At 49.2% G+C, this 21,957-nt stretch overlaps 1 protein-coding gene across 1 annotated transcript; it reads left to right on the forward strand.

The window, feature by feature from the left end:
• Positions 1-1,714: 1,714 nt before the first annotated feature.
• On the forward strand, positions 1,715-21,295 carry LOC309851869 (uncharacterized protein C17orf67). The gene is made up of 4 exons (XM_082707692.1): positions 1,715-1,791; positions 2,932-3,032; positions 19,056-19,193; positions 20,861-21,295. The coding sequence occupies exons 1-3, from the start codon at positions 1,737-1,739 to the stop codon at positions 19,170-19,172; spliced, it is 273 nt and encodes a 90-aa protein (XP_082563818.1). The 5' UTR covers positions 1,715-1,736; the 3' UTR covers positions 19,173-19,193; positions 20,861-21,295.
• The last annotated feature ends 662 nt before the right edge of the window (positions 21,296-21,957 follow it).

The following is a 21,957-nucleotide window of genomic DNA, read 5'->3' on the forward strand; positions in this document are numbered from 1 at the left end:
ATTAATAATTTGCTTAGCTTCCTTACATATTGACATAATCATATTTTGGAAATTTCATGATACATAAAATAGAATATAAAAAATTTCACCTACTTCTTGCTTTAAAAAATGGGGCTGCTAGAAAAATTTAAATTACATATGTGGCTTGCATCGTAGCTCACATTATTTATTTATTTTATAACACTGCTGATATGGACAAAAGTTACTGAATTTAAAAAATATTTTTCTAGCAAATTTACATTGGATACATTAGAAATTTCTACCTAGGTATAAATTTCTTCCTTCTGGCTCACTGAATGTATTTATTTGATGTAACAAAACAATACAGTTAGTGTTCGATTCCAACCACGAAGAACAAAAGCAATGAAAAATTTGCCAATGCACATTAAAAAACTCCATGATGTTTAACACGACAAATATCTCGTCCTAAAATAGTGTTCCTAAAATTCCTCAGTTATTGAAAACTATATAAAAACAGAAGGATGGTTAACAGTGACAGAGACATAAAACCAAAGATCTAACTCTGAGCAACTTCGCTGACAAGGCATGATTTTTCTGCCTTGTTTACAATCTGTTCAAACTGTCTTTATACCAACAGAGTGAGCAGAGCATTTAGGTTCAATATCAGTTACACAACATTAGCATTAATGCGGACAACTACAGAGAGGGCATTGTTTTCCTTTGAGCTGCCCAAGCGAGAACAGAAACAGCAGAAGATTTCTCTGAATTGAGGATTTCGTCCCCATAAATGCCACATGACTTCCAGACATATTTTTTAGAATATATTTAATCATTTTTTAGGTAATATTTACAGATGAGTTGAACTAAAAAGGATGTCAGCTTACCGAGATTCTCTTGTCTTTACAAAATCAATCTAAAGTCTGCACTGGGAGCTGCTTACCCCTCTTATTGTCAGCATGTTGCGGGAGGCCTCTTAGGGTGTAACAAACGGGGAAGAGCAGTGGCCTTTAAAGACTGAAGAGATTGGCTCGACTTCCGCATCCGTGATGTGTGGACTTGATCATGGTCTGGTATCTCTGAACCTCACATCCGTCCTTGTAAAATGGAGATGGTGCTCGCTGCCATTTAACCCTCATCTCTAATCACACCCACGAGATAGGCAGGAAACTGAATTTCAGAAAGGGTAAGGATTTACTGAAGTTTGCGTTGCTAGAAAAAGGTGAAGCCAGGACATGAACCCTGGTCTTTTTGGCTCCACAGTCAGCTGAAAAAAAAAAATTCCCCCTTTACGATGCCCCTTGCCAATTTCCCTGCCTACCTTTGAAACTCTCAGGAAGGTCAAATGGAATGAAACGCTTTGGAGAAACGCCACACCGTGGGCATATGAAAGAGCTGATTAACAAAAGAGGTGCAAACAGTTGGAGCATACTCTGAAGCTACAGACACAGAACACCTACCATAGGTGTGTGTAGGGTGTGGCTATGTCTGTTTAAATGAAGGGAATATCAGTGTTGTTTTCTCAAATTCATGCTCTGAACGTCCCATCGCAGAGGGGGTAATTTCCTTGCTCAGGATGAAAACGGACAGGGATTCAGAGGAAAATAGTTTAGTGGTCATACTAAAAACTTGGAGTCAGATGCATTTAGCATCATACCGTAAGTGGAGTTAGTCACAGCATAAACAAGCTTGGGGCCGGACGTGGCTTCCTTCAAGTAGGCTGGCCCACTGGGGGCGGCATTCATTCTGCAAGGAGCTGAGACAGGAGCTAAGGCAGCATGGAGAAACTACTTGCGCTCATCATCTCCCTTACCTTACTGACTTGCTTCGCAGGTGAGCATTCACTCTGAAAATGGCCTATTACTCTGCTGACACGATAAACTGGAATAAGTCTATTTCATATTAAATTTTTTTTCATGTCAAAGAATATGTAATGTATAATAATGCAATGCTGGCCCTGCCAAGAGCAGGCTCCCAGAGTTGCTATCATTAGAGGTAAATTATTTTTTTAGTCTTTAAATGTATTTGAATATTAATTCCTAGAAATGCTGATAAATCTTTAACTATACCATCTTTTATTTTTTGTAAAGATTTTGTTTATTTATTTATTTGAGAGAGAGGCCATGAGAGGAGGGTAGTGGAAGAGGCAGAAGCAGACCCCCCACTGAGCAGGGAGCCTGATGTGGGACTTGATCCCAGGACCCTGGGATCATGACCTGAGCCAAAGGCAGACACTTGACCTTCTGAGCCACCCAGGCGCCCCAACTATATCATTGTTTAGAGTTCATATGAGATCATCAAGACCTGACAGACTTTTATTGGATGATATCATTTAGCATTTATGTATGATTATTAAAACAATATTAACTTTATTATCATAATATTCTCTTTGAGGGGTCAAGTGTGATTATCAAGTTTAACACAATCCTATTCTCATGAAGAATTGCCCAATAACAACTTGTAGTCGATTTAGTGTTTTGGGGATTTAAAGAAAAAAAAAAGTCAAAGCAAACCTAAGGGACAAGAAACACATTGACCATAGAACTGAGGAAAATATGTTTTAAAAAACTTATCCAGGGGCAATTGGCTGGCTCAGTTGGTAGAGCATGCGACTCTGGTCTTGGAGTCATGAGTTCAAGCTCCACATGAGGTATAGAGATGACTTAAAAAAGAAAGAAAAGGGGAAAAAAATCTGATGTTCATGAAACTAGCTCCTACTTTTAAGAAATGCCCCCCTTGCCATGGGTAAGTCTGTTCCAGCCATGCGGCTTCTGCTCTGGGCTTCCCAAGTTAGAAACAATTCAGAATTCTTCCCAGAGCCCTCTGTTACACGGCATCCTTTGGGACAGGTCCCTGTGAAAGAACTTTTGTGTTTGACCGTAATTGAACTTGCAAATCCCTGGTGTCGGCGGGTGAGCCGGGGCACGCGCGGGTGTGCCCAGAGTCCCTCAGGCCCCTTCCTGACTTTTTCAGGGTCCTCCCCGATTCTGACGGAAAAGCAGGCCAAGCAGCTCCTCAGGTCCCGACGCCAGGACAGGCCCAGCAAACCCGGTTTCCCCGATGAACCCATGAGGGTGAGTGCTGGCCTCCAGCTGCCTGAAGGGAAGGTGCCGTCCTTTCCACGCTCCCCTGCATTCTGAAACTGATCCGGGTGCAGGTGTCAGCTCAGGGCCAGCAGCCCCGTGGAGGTTCTGCAGGGTCTCTGGTGGAAGGGGCTCTCAGCCTATCGCCCGCACCTCGGGAGGGGCCAGCCCCACTCGCCTACTCTGCACACAGTGTTTACAATGCACACAGTGGGGCTGACAGCCAGAGTCCCAGGATCTCCCATGTCACCCCTGAATGGGATGCTTGGGGCTGTGTGTTGTATCTAGTGCCGACCGCATCTTCCCCCGCTTCCTCTGGGCATCGAGCAAGCTGGACCCGCATTCTTAGCCGGCGATACTCTGGACAGGCAGACTCCTTGCCCTGCTGCCTGTAGGCTTCTGCCCCCACCTCGCACCTCTGATTTTGGTCTTTAGCCCCAGGCCTGCCCTCTGGGTTTGTGGTGGCCATCTGCCTCATCTTTCTGAACCAGGACACCACCCCTGCCTTTACTTTGTGACTTGTGGGTGCTATCAGACCCTGCTGACCCTGGCCTGGCTTGTCGCCTGCCTCCCATGGCAGAAGTACTGACATTTCTGGTATTTTTACCAGGATTAGTTCATTTAAAAGTCTCTTATTCAGATGTAGTATTAAAAAGAAAAAAAAAAAAAGATGCAGTGTTGCAGGGTGGGGAAGAGTGCTGGCCCTTGGTCAGACTGTGTGGGCGTGGCTCCCCATTTTATACCCTGCTGAATTTGGGCACCTCTCGTTGTGCTCCTGTGCCTCTGTACTCTCGTCTATAAAATGAGGGTAACAATAAATATTACTTACATTCCTACATAATATTATTGTTCTAAATAATAATATAAATAACTGCTTTATGAAGATAAAATAAAGGAATACCTAGTAAGACACTTAGAATAATACCCAGCACTATTGTGACTGTTACATTATTGTTACTGTTACATTGTTGTAACAGTAATGACTCCTTTGAGTATTAAGTACCAGGGACCAGGCAAAGGTGTAGAGACTGGGAGCAGAAGTTGCTGGAATGCTGCTCAGAGTTGGTGACAGACACAGAGAAGGCAGTGAATGGCTGTTACACCGAGTGGCTTAGAAATGAATCAGGGACACCAGGCTGTCAGGAGTGGACGTGGCCTTTCTTTCTTGACGTCACATGTGGCTTGGACTGTCTAAGTGCAGGGTAGAAGGGGACTGGGAGGGCGGCAGATGCGAGATCAGAAAGGGCCGGAGTACCTCGGACTTCCTCTTATGTTCAGTGGAAGACGATGGGAGTTTTTACGTGGGGGAGAGCACACTGGAGCTTTAGACAGACGGTCTGAGATGTGATTAGAAGAGACGAGGTCCAGGACTGAAGTCTGGGGACGCCGATGCTCAGAGGTGAGCAAAAGAGGAGGAGCTCGAAGGGGCTGCGAAGGAATGCGGGTAGATACTGGGGAGACCGAGAGAGTGTGGAGAGAAGGATGCCTGCCTTCAGGCTCCCTGGGGGCTCTAACTGGCTTGATGTGTGGAGGGGCCATTCCAGAGGTTCTTCCTCAGGAGCCCTAGGAGGCTGGGAGGATTGAAGAAGCTGCTCCCCTCCAGGTGCTAGGGGAGAGGCTCTCAGGTGACAGAGGCATTTTCTCTGTCACCATCTGCCCCTGGCTCCTCTGAGCTCTGGCATCACTGGGACTGAAGGCATCTTAAGCATCAGGTAGCAGGTGAGTCTGGAGTGTTGCAGCAGATGGGACTGAACCATGGCAGATCAGCTCTCTGCCTCTGGTGACCCTCGTGTGTCAGCCTCCATGCCATTCTAGACTTGTGTCACCAACCATGGCTTGGTATGGTTCTTCCCTGTCTAGAACTTCTGAGAGCTCCTTCTTTGACCATTTCCCTCCTCCTGGCTTCTAGTTACCACTGCCCTTCACTGGCGACAACCTTCGGCTTGCTTCCAGCTCTGTGATTTTACTGAATGTCTGGCTTTTTGGGTTTTGTTCTATTTTTTGTTTTGTTTTGTTTTTATTAACATATAAGGTATTACTTGCCCCAGAGGTACAGGCCTGTGAATCATCAGGTTTAAACATTTCATAGCACTCACCATAGCACATAACCTCCCTAATGTCCATAACCCAACCACCCTCTCCACACACCCCTCCCCCAGCAACCCTCAGTTTGTTTCATGAGATTGTCTCTCTCCCGATCCCAGAGGATGCGGAGAAAGGGGAACCCTCCTACACAGTGCAGCCACTGTATGGAGGTTCCTCAAAAAGTTGAAAATAGAGCTACCCTATGACCCAGCAATCACACTAATGGGTATTTACCTCAAAGATACAAATGTACTGATCCGAAGGGGCACGTGCACCTGAATGTTTATAGCAGCAATGTCCACAATAGCCAAACTATGGAAAGAACCTAGATGTCCATCCACAGATGAATGGATAAAGAAGATGTGGTGTATATATATACGATGGAATACTATGCAGCCATCACAAGAAACGAAATCTTGCCATTTGCAATGATGTGGATGGAACTAGAGGGTATTATGCTTAGGGAAATAAGTCAGTCAGAGAAAGATAATTATCATATGATCTCTGTGATTAAGGAATTTGAGAGGTAGGGCGGGGGTTGTGGGGGGGAGGGCAGGGAAGGTTTTGTTCTGTTTTTGATCATCCCATTATAGGCCGATCACCAATGACTTCTTTTACCTGCCTTGCATCTACCTTCTCTGGCTTCTGTGTGATCCTATATTGCCTCTCAGAACCATTTTCCATCCAGCCTGCATCCAGCCCAGCCCTGCATGTCCCTCACTGAGACACGGACCCCAGTGTCCAGAACCCTCTGCCACTTGGCCAAATTTGGAAAAGTGCTCATGTGACCTACAGTTGACATGGGAAATAAAGATGCAATAAGCTATTTGGCAGCTAGCCTTCCTCAGTAGCTCTCATCCAGGGGTGATTTTTCTCCCCCATCCTCATGGACACCTGGCAGTGTCTGGAGACGTTTTGGTTGTCCCAACCATGGGAGTGGGAGGAGAGAGGGTTTGCTATTGGCGTCTAATTGGATAAGGCCCGGAATGCTGCTGGACGTTCTCCAATGCACAGGGCAGCTCCCATAACAAAGAATGATCTTGCCTAAAATGTCCACAGTGTTAAGGGTGAGGAACCCTGGCTACAAGTGCTGAACAACCTCTTTCTCTTTTATTCTGCATGTCTCTTACGCTATTGTTCACTATTATATTGTATTCTATTTTATTTATTATATTATATTACCTGCAAGCAGAACTGGCTGAATCAACAAGCAATTTCTGGTATCACATTTTTCTAGAAATGTTTCTTTTTTCTTTCTTTTTTAAAAAAGATTTTATTTATTTATTTGACTGAGACAGAGAGAGAAGGAATACAAGCAGGGGGAGTGGAAGCGGGAGAGGGAGAAGCAGGCTTCCCGCTGAGCAGAGCGTCCGCTCAATCCCAAGACCCCAGGATCATGACCTGAGCCGAAGGCAGACGCTTAACGACTGAGCCACCCAGGCGCCCCTCTAGGAATGTGTTTCTTAACCTTGGCCGCGTGCTGGAACCAGCTGGGGAAGTTAAAAATCTGATGCCTGTGTCCTGCACCCAAGGTGGGGGGGTGGGTGGCCTGGGGTGTGGCTTGGGGCACTGGGTGGGTGTCACAGCTGCCCAGGTGGTATCACCATGCAGCCAAGGCTGAGAACCCCCAGGGACAGGCCTTCTAGGACAGACCTGCCAGCTGTTATACCTGCTTGTAGTCCAGTCAGGACCACGAACACTAAGAGCATGAATCCTTTAGGAAACAGTTCAAGGTTGAACTGAGTGGTATGGAGAGTAAATGCCCCAGTTTGCGTTCAGGTCAGACAGCGAGAATGAGAGGGTCACGTGGTGCATGCCCAGAGTGCTCCTTGCTGACCCAGATGTGCACTTCATTATGCTTTCCATTGACTGGGCCTTGCCAGGGGCCGGGTACTGGGACGGAAAAATGAGCCAGATTTTCTTCCTTTGTTCTAGGAGCCCGTGTCTGTTGTGTGGGTACATGCAGAGTCAGAGTGTTCTCTGATGAGGTTGCGGGGAGAGGATGCCTAGCTCTAACTGGAAGGAGGGGGGAGGCTGGGAAGGCTTCCCAGAGGAGGTGTTCACCCAGTTGAGGCTTGAAGGATGAGGAGTTTTCAGGCCCTGCAAGGCATGGAGGCAAGGCAGAAAGAATATAGTCCCCCTGGGGTGATTTCAGTCCGTATCCTGCCACTACGTAGTCATGGACTTTGGGCTTTGGGCTCCGGATGAGTCAATTTCCTTTCTCTGGAGCTCTCAAGTGCAAATTTGCTGAGAATCTAGCTAAGAGGTCTGTTCCTGGTCTTGTATTTTGGGGATCTGGATAGAGCTTCGGGGGACAACCCAGGTTTCCCAGTAGCCAGGCTGCAGCTCAAGGAGAAGCCTTAGGCAGCAGGACACGGCCCTAGGAGAGGAGGCGGGGGTGGGGGGGTTTGCAGGGTTTCTTTAAACAGAGACTCCTCCCCTCATGCCAGCCCTGTTGCCCCTGTGTCCCGCATCCTAGACTTATATTTTGACCTCTCCCCCCATGTCGGGTGAGGTCTTGTTATTGGTGAGGTCTCCTTCTTACGGATTCACTGAGAGCAAAATAAATACCAATCACCTGTCATGGAAAAGGAGCCATGTACTCATTCTCGCTGAGCAGCTGACATCACGGTGATCCTGGTCCTATGTCACTGAGCATTGGACACAGTGACCCCACATTTGTTCATGAGGAAGCCACAGGGTGGGACCTCTGGCCGCAGGGGAGGTCAGGGTGGTGGATGGAACAGCCATACAGCCTACAGCCTGGGGACAGGCGGGCTAAGTCCCTTTCATTTGTGGGCAACCGTACTTCCTTGCTCTCGACCTTTTGCCCAGATCTCCTGCTAGCCTCCTCGTTTCTCTGCAAACCATCTGCTAGGGAAAAGGGTAGAGTGGGTGCCCCGTCCTGGGTATTCAGTGCACACATATCGTGCGTGTTGTGTATGTGAAGGTGTGTGTGTCTGTGAGGGTGTGTATGAGTGTGTGTTGTATATGTGAGGGTGTGTCCGTGTGTGAGTGTGTGTATGTGTGAGGGTGTATATATGTGAGTGTGTGTTGTGTATGTGAAGCTGTGTGTGTGAGAGGACAGGAGTACATGAGAGGCTGTGTGTGTGAGAGAGCATGTGTGTAGGGTTTGTATATGACTGTGTGTGTCTGTGTATGTGTCCTCACACATATGTGTGTGTGTGTGTGTAAGGGCATGAGGATATATGAGGGTGTGTGTGTGAGAGAGAGAGTGTGTGTAAGGTTTGTGTATGGCTGTGTGTGTCTGTGTCTGTGTGAGAATGTGTGCATGTATGTTTTGGAAAAGACCTTGCAGAATAATTTCTCAGAAGGTCTGGATTCCAGTTCTCTCTCCTCCATTTCTGACTTTGAGTTGAGTCCCTGGAATATATGAAAGGACAGGCGATGGCAATGGAAGGTCCTGGGGGGCCGGGCTGGAAGGCCACGCCTATCACAGCAGAGGTGACTTCCATTCTGCACTCAGTAGGAGCCACCGGGGATTTTAAGTGGGGGAGTGACAAGACTGGAGCCAGGTGACAGGAACCATGCAGAGGTGTGAGACACAGCTCTTCAACGCTGCCCTTTAACTCCCACTACACATGGGTGAGGGGAAGTGACATTTTTGGACAGGCTACTGCTATTCTTTGCCATGGGACCCAGCAGACTGACAGGTGGATGGGGACAAATGAACAGAGGGAGTGATTTCTGGGGAATGTGTGTGCCTTTGGGAGCTGAGCCTTGAAACTTGCGCTCACTCCGGAGCTAAAATCACTGGGAGATGCCTGATGGGGTTATTTTGTCATGCTTGTCCCTTCTGAGGGGCTTGCAAAAGCAAACAGATTCGGAGAGAAGAGAGGCCAGTGATCGGGGTGAGTGAATGGAGCTTTGGGGAGGTATTAGGAATTCCAAATGCAAACCAGTACGAAGATTTGCAGTAGCCCTCTCTACATCAGTATTTACTAAGCAATGTTAACGATCTTGACTCGTGGCTCAAGTATTGGCAGATGTTGGCTTTCGCGGACATACAGGCTTTTCAGAGACAGGTTCAGACCAGCTGTGCCTTTGTATCCCAGGGGCTGGACTGTTTCGACTGCGCAAATCCTGCCGATACACCGCAAATTCTGTTCTTTTCTGACCACGTGGCGGGGAGGACACATGCTCTTAGGAAGGTGTGGTTCTGCATCGTGGGGAGGGCTGGTTTCCGCCCCGGAGGAGCGTAAGCATCGTGCAGGGATCCTTGATAGAAGAAGGTAGAACCCGGTGGGGATGGGGACAGACACCAAGAGGAGATGTGGTTCTGGGGAAGAAAACAGGAGGGATGTTGACTCTATGGAGGCAGCCGGGCAGAAAGCGCTGGGAGATGTGAAGAGAGGTTGAACAGAGAGAGAAGCAGGTGGGAAGGTGGGGGCTCAGGAGAAAAGTCCTCCCTAAGAAATAGCCAATAGCAGACACTTGTTCTGACAGTAGTGCCTGGCGTTAAATATGCTGCTATTCTGTGCCCTGCGCTGTCCTTACCCTCTGCGACCTCCAGACCTTGGGAGAAGTCTGCTAAGATGGCAACGTTGTATTAGTGGTTCTTTCTGGGGGATGGCCGGTGGTGGGAGATGTGCTGTGTGGTAGACAAAAGAGATGGTATCTCTCCAATCTGGAAGCCACTGTCGTGGTGAGAAAGGCCACAAGAGTGATTTGGGGGAAACATGGCTCCCAAATCTTCAGGGATTTGGGGGGAATGGGTTCTAGACCTCACAGGAATTTGATGGGCTCTCGCGGAAGGCTGGAATTTGAAGGGGGACAGGCCATCTGGGTTCGGTGTCAGCTGAATCACTTTGGGGGTCAACATTAGGACCCCAAGGACAGTTCACAAAGACATTGTGTTAGAAGAGCTCTGGTATCATGAAGCCTCAAAATCCTCAGGGAGGAAAAAACAAACCCACCTGGGGAGAAATTGATGCATGGAAAGAAAGGTCGGGTTTATGTGTAGAGGGAAGAGAGGGGAAAAAATGTTCTGAGATTTCCCTGAATATTTCCTCAGTTGTGATTGTGCGTGTATGTGGATTTTCGAGGCTTGGGGCTAAACTCAAAATGTGATCCCCAGCCCTGGCTGGTGGGCTTCTTGGAACCTCAGACTCCTCCTCGCACCTCCTGCAGACCAGTCTGCTCCTCGGCCAAGCCCCAGAGGCCCTGGGAACGCTTCAGTCTGAGAGACTAAGTGCCATCCTGCAGAGCTCTCTGGGAGGGGAACTCAGCCTCTGTTCTCGGCATCCTACGGCCCAGGGCCAGCCCACGTTTATTTTGTATGACATAACCCATCTTTCCCCCTTCCTTCTGGGCACTCTCCTCATCTGGATTCCAGTCTTCCGGGACACCTTGCCTGACTTCTCTTCCTGCTTGGCAGTTTCTGTTCCTCCATCCGTTTTGCGGGATCCTTAGTCCTTTAAATGTCGGACAGGCCCAGGGCCTGCCTTCCCACCTCGTCCAGAGTCCCGTGACTATATGGTGATGGCTGCATGCTGTCTCTCCCGGGAGCTCCGGACTCATTTACGTGACAGTCTGCTCGCTTGGCGACCTTTCCCAGACAGCTGAGACCCAACAGCCCTAAGTTGGGTCTGACACCAGCTCCTGCTCGTGCCTTCCAAAACGGGGTAAATGGTACCAACCCCTCGCGTAGTTTTGTGTGCCCCCAATCTCGACTCTGACCACTCCTCGCCCTCCACCGCCACCACAGGGGTCCCTAGAGGAGATGGAGGAATTCTTTCTTGTCCGCTTCTGTGCCTTCTCTCCGGATCCCTCCGTGTCTGTTCTCGACACCGCAGCGAGTCAGATGTTAAAAATGCGAACCAGATCTTGTCCCTCCCTGGCTCAAAAACCTTCCAGTGGTTCCCTGCTTTATACCCAATAAAATCCATAGTCCTACTGCGGTGAGCCAGACGCTCAAAGCCTGCAGGCGCCCCCCCCTGCTCCCACCACAGCCTCCCCTTGGCACATAGGCTTCCTCCTTGTGCCTTTACCCCACCAGCCTTACCTATTATCCGTTCACGGCCGACATAAGGATGTGTGGTAAGCGGGGTTGGGTTTGTTCTGCAACTTGCTTTTTTTTTTTTTTTTCCATTCAACCATATATCTTGTCCCCACCCCCACCCCACCGTCCTATTCATATGTCGACCTCCTAACCCCCTGTCGGGGTCCAGCGAGCTCCCTACCCCTCTCTGCCAAGTGGAGAGACAGCGAGAAATCCGTGACCCAAAAAGGGGCTTGGGGACTCTCACCTGGCCACACTGGCCACACTGGGCCCCTACCCTTGGACTTGTGCCTCCAAACCGTGAGAAAAGAATTGCTGTTGTAGTAAGCGACCCAGTCTGTGGTGTTTTGTTAGAGCAGCCCAAATGGACAAAGGCGCATTTCAACTCAACTTACTTAGCCCTTCCTGGAACAATGGTCATTTCCAGTGTGTGATGAAGATCCTTATACACATGTGTTTGGCCAAGTTCAATGATAACAAATGGGATTGCTGAGACAGAAGGTTTAGGTACTTTTAACTGAATTAAATCAGGGCACATTGTCTGATCCACTGTATCAACCCCCCCCCCCGAACCTTGAGCATGTGTAAGAATCCTGGGGTCCCTACGCTCTTGCCAGGACTTTCAAAATGGAAAGAAATGAAGTTTTAAGAGATAATGTCACCTTCCGACACGTCTCTCTGTATGCATGTATGGAAACAGGTTGCCAAATGATAGTGACAGTATTCTCTCAGTGATAAGATTTGGGGCAAATTTTTTACTTTCATCTTTACGTCCTTTTTGCGATTCCTCAGTGTATTCATTTCCCGTGGCCGCAACTACAAAGTGCCCCAGATGGGGCAGCTTCTGACAGCAGACACTGATCCCCCTCTCATTAGTTCTCCAGATTTAGGGACTAGAAGTTCAAAATAAAATCTTGGCAGGTTTGGTTCCTTCTGGGGAGCTCCGAGGGAGAATCTGTTCTGGTTTTCTCTCCCAGCTTCTGATGGTTGCTTTAGTCTTTGGTGTTTTTTGGCGGGTCTCCGTGTCCACCATCCCATGGCCTTGTGTGCTCTGTGTCCCAACATCCAAATTGCACTCATTTCACAAGGACACCTGGATGTAGGGCCCACCTTTGTCCAGTGTGACTTCATCTTAGCGTGGTTACATCTGCAAAGACCCTAATTCCAAAGAAGGTCACATGGGCAGGTTCTGGATGAACATATATTTTGGGGGGAATGCATTCAATCCACTCATATGTACACTCATATGTATACATCTCCCAAACACAACACAGGAGAGGGATAAAAGGCGGCCGCAGGTGCTGGGTCTGAAGCCCAGACTTGCAGGGGTCTGCATGGACACCTTGGAGCCATCCATTGGCATTAGAAACCGATGAGGAGAAGCAGGTGTCTGCAATAATGTTTGAATTTGAAGCTCTCTGATCGCACGTGCCTTCTGCTCTTGTCCGCCTGGTTAACTCTTACTCATAGAGATTCCCTGTAAATGATGTCTTTTTCAGGAAGCCTCCCTGATGCTCCAAGGCTTCTCACTATGAATTAGAGCATTGCTCAGGCATAACACAAGACAGCTACTTCTTTCTTCCTTCCTCCCTTCCTCCTTTCCCTTCCTTCTTTTGATTTTTATTTATTTGTTTGACAGAGAGAGAGAGAGAGAGAGAGACAGAGCACAAGCAGGGGAAAGTGCAGAGGGGGAAGCAGAAACAGGCTCCCCGCCGAGCAGGGAGCCTGATGCAGGACTTGATCCCAGGACCTCAGGATCACAACCTGAGCTGAAGGTAGATGCTTAACTGACCGATCCACCAATGTACCCCAAGATAGAGATTTCTGACTTTTTTTTTTTTTTTTTAAGATTTTATTTATTTGGGACACCTGGGTGGCTCAGTTGGTTAAGCGGCTGCCTTCGGCTCAGGTCATGATCCCAGCGTCCTGGGATCGAGTCCCACATCAGGCTCCTTGCTCAGCAGGGAGCCTGCTTCTCCCTCTGCGTCTGCCTGCCATTCTGTCTGCCTGTGCTCGCTCTCTCTCCCTCTCTCTCTCTGATAAATAAATAAAATCTTAAAAAAAAAGATTTTATTTATTTTTGACAGAGAGTGAGATTACAAGTAGGCAGAGAGGCAGGCAGAGAGAATGAGGAGGAAGCAGGCTTCCTGCTGAGCAGAGAGCCTGACGTGGGGCTCGATCCCAGGACCCTGGGATCATGACCCGAGCCGAAAGCAGAGGCTTTATTTAACCCACTGAGCCACCCAGGTGCCCTGTGACTTTTTTTTTTTTTAATGTGTCTCTCCTACTAGGCTGTTCTAAACTGCTAGAACAGATGGACTTTTTGTTGGACTTCTGGGTCCCCAGCACCAAGCACAGTATATGACATTTACTAGATGCTCATAATACTTACTTCCATTCCCCTCCACCTTTTTTTTTTTTTTTTGCTACTCTGCAGGGGAGAAATTTTGTAGGACATTATTCTACCCTATAAACTGGGAGGTTATTTCAAAGAAATCTTTTAGATGGCCTCACTTAAATTCATTAAATTTTTCCTAATCATCCCAGAATTTAGGGAAGAAATTATCTGCCAATAGCTGGGATGGGCCATGGAAATTCTTTAGGAAAAATGACATTGGAGCTAAAATTATGTCTTTTGTGAGTATGTTTGTAAGTGCTCATGTGCCCTGGGAATATGTTTTCCACTCTACTCTGGCCTGTGTTCCTTTAAGGAATGTTCTCGTTGGGCAAGTATAAATCATATTAGCTTTATTGTATGTAGTCTTTCTAAAATATGCTTTCATGTTTAGCCCCTTGACAAATAGATGTAGTAACTTTACTACCCTTTCGTTCCCCACCATCTCAAAGGCCAGTTTGGAGTGACTGTGATGTAAATTGCACACATCAGTGATCTGCCTTTTTTTTAGGGCTAAGCCCTCTGGGGTCCCCATGTAGCTAAATTCCCATCCACCTTTCTGCCTTGAGAATTACCTTGTTTGCCCTAATGAGCAAAATGATTCATCCTCATGCTGATGGACTTCTAATTGCATGCAAATGTCAGAGGAAGGATTTGCCTCCTTGGAAAAAGTTGCTGCCTTGATAGATTAACTGTCCCCTCTATAACTCTCAGCTTAGATAGGGTCGAGCAAGTGTTTCACTTCATTATCATACCACTGCCATCCTAAAGGATCACTTCCAATTTCCTCTCTAATTACTGAGAGATTATTTACTTAATTCCTTACAGCTGGGATGAGACATGGAATGCAGATATTGGTTTTTGTTTTGCTTTAATTTTTTTTCCTCTTAAAAGAAAGGAATCTCAAAAAAACAAAATTAAAACTTATTTTCCATCTATCCTCTCTTTCTCGATCCAGGAACATTTGAGTTTATCGTTAATGCTGGGTCATTTCTAACGCAGCCAATGCAATTGTTGAATTTGTGGTTTTCAGCAGATTTGCCTTTGGGCTTTTCATCTTTGACTAATGATTGCTTCTAAGCCTTTGTGGCATATCCCTTTTCCTAACATTTTAAATAAATAGGGAAATGTCATGGAAACCAGCGCTCGTTTCTTTTTCTCTCTATGTGTGTGTCTGCTCTGGTTGTTTTTCTTCAACGCTCATTTCTGCTGCTGTTCAGGAGTGTGAAATACATATTATTCTTCAAGGCTTTTAATGTACATTTGGCGTGGGTCATTACAATGAGAAAATGACACAGATGTCGAGGAAACTTCCAAGGGGGATTTAGAAGGATTACAGAAAAAGAACGGTCATGTCATCTATTTATTCACTCGTTTGCAGATTTCTCCAGTGGGTTCTATTGAGGTCCTACTCTGTGCCAGCACTAAGCCCTATACTAGGCATACCTTGGTCACTGCCATTGAAAAACCAGTTTGGAGGTTTGTCTGAGTGGGACAGGGATTACATGAGTGAGGATGCAAATGAGCATATAATTAAAAGAGGCGTGCAAATGCGGGGTGCCTGGGTGACTGTGTGTTAAATGGCTCAGGTCATGATCTCAGGGTCTGGGGATTGAACCCCTTGGTGGCCTCCCTGCTCAGCGGGAGCCTGCGTTTCCCTCTCCCTCTGCCCCTCTCTCACATGCATGCTCTCTCTTTCTCTCAAATGAATACATAAAAAAAATTTTTTTTTTTTTAAAGAGGCATGCAAATGCTGTATGCCAGTGGCGACATTTGTTAATATCCCCACTGATCTCATCAGAAAAGTCTCTTAAGTATTGGGAAGCTGTCAGGCTCATGGGAATAAATACAAGTTTTCCAAAATTCTAATTTCCCTTTTAAAGCTTGAAGCTTATTGTTCAGTAACTAGTACAATCTATTGTTTTCCTTGAAGTGACAGGCTCACTTTATTCGTTTTTGAAAAGATGCCTGGCACACATAGCTAGTTCAGTCCCTGACACCAGCAATCCCTCAAGGACTCTTTTTAGAGAAAAGCGCTGGACCTGGTGCTGCCTGAAGGCTTCCCGTGGGGTCACTTTCTTCTGTTTCACGGGGGTGTTCTTCAGCGAAAAGGGCATTTTTGGAATATTCCCTATTTACTTATGCATTTTCACTGTGAGTGCACGATGGTCAGACATACAAGGACAGGGACCCTTGGGTGGCTCAGTCAGTGAAGTGTCTGCCTTTGGCTCAGGTTCTGATCCCAAGGTCCTGGGATCGAGCCCCGCATCAGGCTCCCTGCTTAGTGGGGAGCCTGCTTCTCCCTTTCCTTCTGCCGCTCCCCCTGCTTGTGCTCTCTCTCTCTGTCAAACGGATAAATAAAATCTTAAAAAAAAAAAAAGATACAAGGACAGTGATAGTGGTTGTCACTGCCTTGACTCTGGTTAAGATTTGACCTTGTGGAGCTCCTAGGGAAGCACAGACCCCACTTTGAGGATGCTGCTTTTGTCTCCCATTCCACAAGCATTTACTCTCAGTTTCCTATGGACCCATTCCTGGGAGGGAGGCTCCATCTACCACCTTAATGTCTATCAGATCTTTCTTATCTAGTAATAACCCCAAGGAATCACGCAGAGCTTAAGGAAGAGACTTCTTGCAAAGGCGAGCCAGAATTCAGGTCAACTAGCGAGAGATGATAAAGGATCCCAGGCTAACAGCCCCTGGGCGTGAAGGGGAAAGGCAGGCTCCCAGAACAGGAGAGGATAGCCCCCTAGGAGCTGTGGTCCTCAGGAGTGGATGCCACCAGCAGACCCTCTGGGTCTCCTCCAGTGGCCTCCCTCTCCCCTGCTGGTGTGCCTACAGCACACCCATCTGGAAGCCCCAGGTCAGGGGAGTGTGGGCTGCACTTCTAAGCCCGCTTCTCATCGTACAGGGCCACGTGAGGGAGGACAGGAAAGAATTTAGACGAGTGGAGGGAGACTCCAGGTGTGGCGCGGAACTTGTATCATTTCATTTAATCCTGATAACCCTTTGGAATAAGTGCCCGCGCCATCCCCGTCTTGCAGATGGACATAAGGAAACCGGAGAGGGGAAACTCTGTGGGCAGGGTCTGGGTTTGAACAGACCCTGAACCGGGCTCATACCCTGACCTCTAAGCCTTTCTACCACGTACCGTCTGGCACACAGGCGGGCAAGAAGATGGCCACGTGGGCTTCCTTCCCTCAACTGCTTGCCTGGACCAGTAGAATAAGGAAGGCTGTGTGCTGGAAAGACTTGGTTCTTTTTTTTACAAGACCCCACACTGCTTTCTTGTCCCCCCCAGTTCTTCTTTTTCTGCCCAAAGACTCCCCAGATGGGCCAGGACAGGGTAGGATTCAACCCAAAAATCACAAATGGGTCCTGAGAGCTGGTGGGGAGTCTTTGTCCCACAGGGGGGTCCTGCAGGAGCCTCTAACCTTTTGCTTCCTCCTCGGTTGCCCCAGCGACTCCCTTGCCTGGGACAAGGAGTGCTTTTGATAGGTCAGATGAAAACAACAACGATAAACAAAACAGATTCAAACTGCATGGGTCCTGAGGGAAAGGGAAAAAAAAATCAGGAAAACTGGGCACTTTGGAATTAATTCTTTTGCACCATCACTAAAGAAGGTTTTTTTTTTTTTTTTTCATGCTATGTTTAATACAGGGTACAGACTTCCTAGAGGGTTTCATAGAAACTTAAAGTCCTCAACTGGATTCCTCTCTTAAAGCTTTATCAATGCCATAGGAGGGAGTTCAGGATTTAGGATTTTTATGATATTTAAACACACCAAAACCATTTACTCCTGTATCGATATTACTGACTACGATTGCTCTCTCCCAAAATGAAATGCCACGTCTCTGATTACTGCCCTGCTGTTCTGGGTTACCCGAATGCGTTTATAACAAGATCTGTTTTCTACTTTGCAATGGTTCACATCCCATCATTACGGCACCCCGACTGCATTCAGGGCAGTGTCCACAGCATAGCTTCACGTTGAAAATCATTCCCATCTTCAGGTACTCTCTTTTGGGGAGAAGATGCCTGCTGGGTCCTGTGATGTTATCCAGAGGCGCAGGCCAGCCCTGAGGGCACAGTGAGTTGTTACCCTCTCCTCCTTTCAGGGGGGCAGGGCTGGCGACGGCCCGAGGGCAGCTGTGACCATCTTTGGGCAGCATTTTGGACAGGTCACGGTCGGGGGCGGGGCGGGGAACCGAGATGTGGGGGGCAGGTGTGGTGTTGGGGTGGACAGGTGGGGGCGCTACGGGAGGGGGGAGGGGTGAAGAGGCTGTCACGGCCTGGGTGGGAAGCCCGGAGGACCCGACCTACCGATGTGGCATGGATGGAGGAGTGCGCATCCAGGACTCTCAGGAGTTGACTCGCAGTCCCACTGTTCCGTGTCAGGTTGAGGCTGAGGGTGAGGGAGGTGATGCTGTCTTGCTTCCCAGTAGAAGGTTTCGGAGGCGGGAGGCACCCCGCGGCGAGCTGCTTTCCACTGTGAACATGTCCCTCCGTGGGGCGGGCCCCGTTTCATGGGAAGGGCATCCTACAGAATGTGGCTTTTTTGTGACTGGCTTCTTGCCCATAGGGGAATGTTTTCAAGGTTCCTCCACGTTGCAGCATGTGTCTGTGCTTTCTTCCTTTTTACGGCCGAAGGAGTAATAGTCCGTCATATGCATCTACCACATCGGATCTCTCCATGCATCAGCTGGTGATGTTCAGGTTGTTTCTACTTTTGGGCTGCGGAGTGTGATGCTGCCCCGAACGTCGGTGCCCAGGGTCTGTGTGGGCTCACGTCTGCGTTTCTCTGGGGCGTGCACCTGGGAGCAAAACTGCCAGGTCACATCCGGCCCTCCATGCTTGACATGTCAAGGAACTGCTAGGTTGTATTTGGTCCCCATCTCCCTAGTAACATTTTGTTGGCTTTAAAGACTTTTAAATTTGATAATAATAGAGCAACTTCAGCTTTCTTTCTTTCTTTTTAAGATTTTATTTATTTATTTGACGGAGAGACAGAGAGCACGAGCAAGGGGAGCGGCGGGCGGAGGGAGAGGGAGGAGCCGTCTCCCTGCTCAGCTGAGCAGGATCCCACCCAGACCCACTGAATCAGAAACTCTTGGGGGGGGGGGGGACGGAACGGGCCCAGCCTTCTGTGTTTTGAGAAAAACCCTCCAGGTGATTCTGAGGCCGGATCACAGTTGAGGACCCCTGCTTGGGGTATAACGAGGAGCAGGATTTCCGGATTGCAGCAAACAATCGTTTTTCAAAGTGGTGGTTGCACGTTCCTGCCAGGAGCTGTGTGTGTGAGTTCCCGTAGATACACACCCTTAAGCACTTTGGGTTGTCCAATTTCTTTCTTTTGTGTCTGACGGCTTTTCCCTGCAGAGAGGCGTGGGTGTGGCGGGTTCCCCTCCGGTCCTGCCTGCCAGCCTCCCTCCCCTGTCTCAGAAGCACAGCCTGGTCGCTCCGCAGCGGCTCAGCTGTCACTGTCTCCGCTGTGTGGGTTTGTCTGGACAGGAACACATGCACCATCTGCTTCGCCTGGAGCATCGTGCCGAGGAGCAGTTCCTGGAGCACTGGCTGAACCCTCACTGCAAGCCCCACTGTGACAGGAACATGGTCCACCCCGTGTGAGGGGCTCCAGCCCAGCCTCCGGTATGTCTCTTCGCCCACGGGCCTTCCGGGTTAGGGAGGTGGCAGTGGACAGCACGTGCATGGGCTCAGAGGCTTTGGAGGCCATGGCTTAGGGGAGCCGGCTAACCAGCTGGCTGAGGGCTAGGGAGGGAGTGGCAGGAGTTGGGCAGGGGAGAGAGGTGGCAGCCAGGTCGAGGGGTTGCTGGGGACAGAGAGGGAGCCTGACCCCTTCTGACTCACTGAGAGATCCCAGAGAGAAGAGGTATGGGAGCCTGTTTGCTGTCCAGAAGAGGTCGCTCTGGAATACAAAGCTGGAGAAGGTGGCTTGTGGAGACTTGGGTTTTGACAGGTGGGGTCAGCAACTACGGCCCTGACCAGTGATACCCATCGTAACCATCTCCAGTGTCACCAGGACCAGCAGCTTCTTTCCTGCCTTCCCGTAGCCTTCTGACCTGGGGGATTGCCCGGCCCACCCATTCCTCCCCCCTCTTGCTCTGGCTTTGCTCTTTCAGGCCACCCGAGCTGGCATGTCAGCATTGCCAGGGTGCCTGCGCACCCCGCCTGCTCCCACGCCAGGCGGCTTGCCTCTTCCCGCGCTGGCTCCTCCTTCCCAGATCCTCTTAGATAAAGGAACAAATCCCTTCAGAGGGTAAGCCTAGTGGACGTCAGGCCTCCTCTGTCATTTTTATGGATGAAGCAGGACAGGATACAATTGGGTCGTTTATCATCTGTGATTAAGAGACATCTTACATCTGCGTTGCCGTTGATTCTGTGCTACTGTGAGTCAGCAGAGGAGCACTCCCTCTAGGGTGACGCTCTTGAGAACTTCCAGAGGGCTCGCTCTCCCACAAAGTCTCCTGTTTGATCCTCTTAACACCCCGGTGCCATTTGAGGGCATGTGTTTAACCCCATGTGATGGAGGAGCTAAGTGAGCGTGATTTAGTACTAACTCCTGCCAGGCACTGGCTGGGATGTCAGTCTTCTGCCAACGCCGAATCCCACACTCTTCCTGTAGACGGCACTGCCTGGTCCTCTGTGTGTGGGGAGGGGTGGAACAGAAGTTCCCTCTTTCAGGGGTGTGGGTTGGGCTGATTTCTCTCCGGAAAGGGAGGACTTGGTGCTATTGTGTGGGCAGGGGAGAGAGGTGTGGTTTCTGGGTTGAGCGAGCCCCACCCACAGTGGCACCCTCCATGGGCAGACGGACAGATGGAGGCCTCTGCCTCTGGGTGGGATGGGCCCTGTGGGTGAGCCCCGGGTGGGGACCACTGGCTTCTGCAAAACAGATTCCCCCCCGAGGCCTTAGGGCAGGCAGCTCGCACTTACACAGAAACAGGGAAGCCGAGGCGGGGGTGGGGTGGGGTGGTGGTGGTGTGTGTGGGGGGGTGTGCACCGACTTGGAATGTGGATTCAGAGAGCATTCAGATTGTGAAGAAAAACCGTCATGGGGGGAAAATGCCCAATTTCTCTCTGTTGCCTCATCGACAAAATGGGGGTAGTAAAGGCTCTTCCCTCATACGGTTGTTCCGAGCATGAAAAAAGTCAGTGTCTGGAAGACAGAGCTGCCTGGTACATCCAGGGAGGTGCTAGGAGCTGACGGCTTCGCTTAGCGGCTTCTTCCTTCCCCTCCTCCACTCCCCTTTATATCAACTTGATCATCCCATGATCGTTCTTTCCTTGTTCTTTTCCAGCAAGCTGTCTGAGAAGCCACGACCCGGCTACCATCAAAACGGGAGGAGGCGCCCTCTTGCACATGTGTTTCAGCTATGGGGACGCCTGTGTTCAGACTTCGGGCGTGGCAAAGGCTGCCTTGGGGATTAACGGCAAATATGTATATATAGATGCTGCTTCGTTTTACTAACCTGAGTCACTCATTAAAGCCAATAGCTTCAAGTATAACCCCCCCTCCCCGTATGGCCTTCCTACAGGTTTGATGGGGGCAGGGCGGGAGGGGAAGCTCAGGCCCGGAGAATGTAAGGGCACCTCAGGCTCAGCCGACTGGCAGGCTGCCCGCTCTCAGGGCTCTGGGGAGTCTTGCAGGCCTGCCCTGGGGGCTGTGGAGGCCTCTGGTCGTCCATTCCCCTCCCCACCTTGTCTGCTCTAATAAACGGTGGTGTTCAATCTGCTTTCTGTGACATCTCCTTTCTTTCTCCTCCAAGAAAATCTGAGATTTCCCTCCCTGTTTCCTTTGTGAATCCAGCATCAGAAAGCTTGCAGCTCGGGGGCACCTGGGTGGCTCAGTGGGTTAAACCTCTGCCTTCGGCTCAGGTCGTGATCTCAGGGTCCTGGGATCGAGCCCCGCGTCGGGCTCTCTGCTCAGTGGGGAGCCTGCTTCCTCCTCTCTCTCTCTCTCTCTCTCTCTCTGCCTGCCTCTCCACCGACTTGAGATCTCTGTCAAATAAATAAATAATATCTTAAAAAAAAAAAAAAAGAAAGAAAGCTTGCAGTTCTTTGAGTAAGTAGATGGAGGAAACGAAAACTCCTAGCAGTTTTTCACAAGGGCCATCTTTATTGGCAAAGAGATGACTTGCCTGAGGCCTGCCCTGGACTGAGAGCCATCACTGACTGCCAGGCGCACAGCCTGGTCTTCTAGCCAAGGATAAAACTTTTCGGTGGAAAGTGGGTTGTAGCTTCTCTATCCCTCAAGTGCCCACAACTCTCCAAATCAGAGGTTGCAGGGTCAGAGACCAACGACAGCAGGAATTAGGAGGGCCAGGGAAAGTGGGCTGAAGGGTCCTAGGGAGAATCGGGCATCCTCAAAAAGAGGTACCCTGGGCTACAGAGTGGG

Source organism: Mustela nivalis, assembly GCF_964662115.1.
Source record: "Mustela nivalis genome assembly, chromosome: 17".
Taxonomy (NCBI): domain Eukaryota; kingdom Metazoa; phylum Chordata; class Mammalia; order Carnivora; family Mustelidae; genus Mustela; species Mustela nivalis.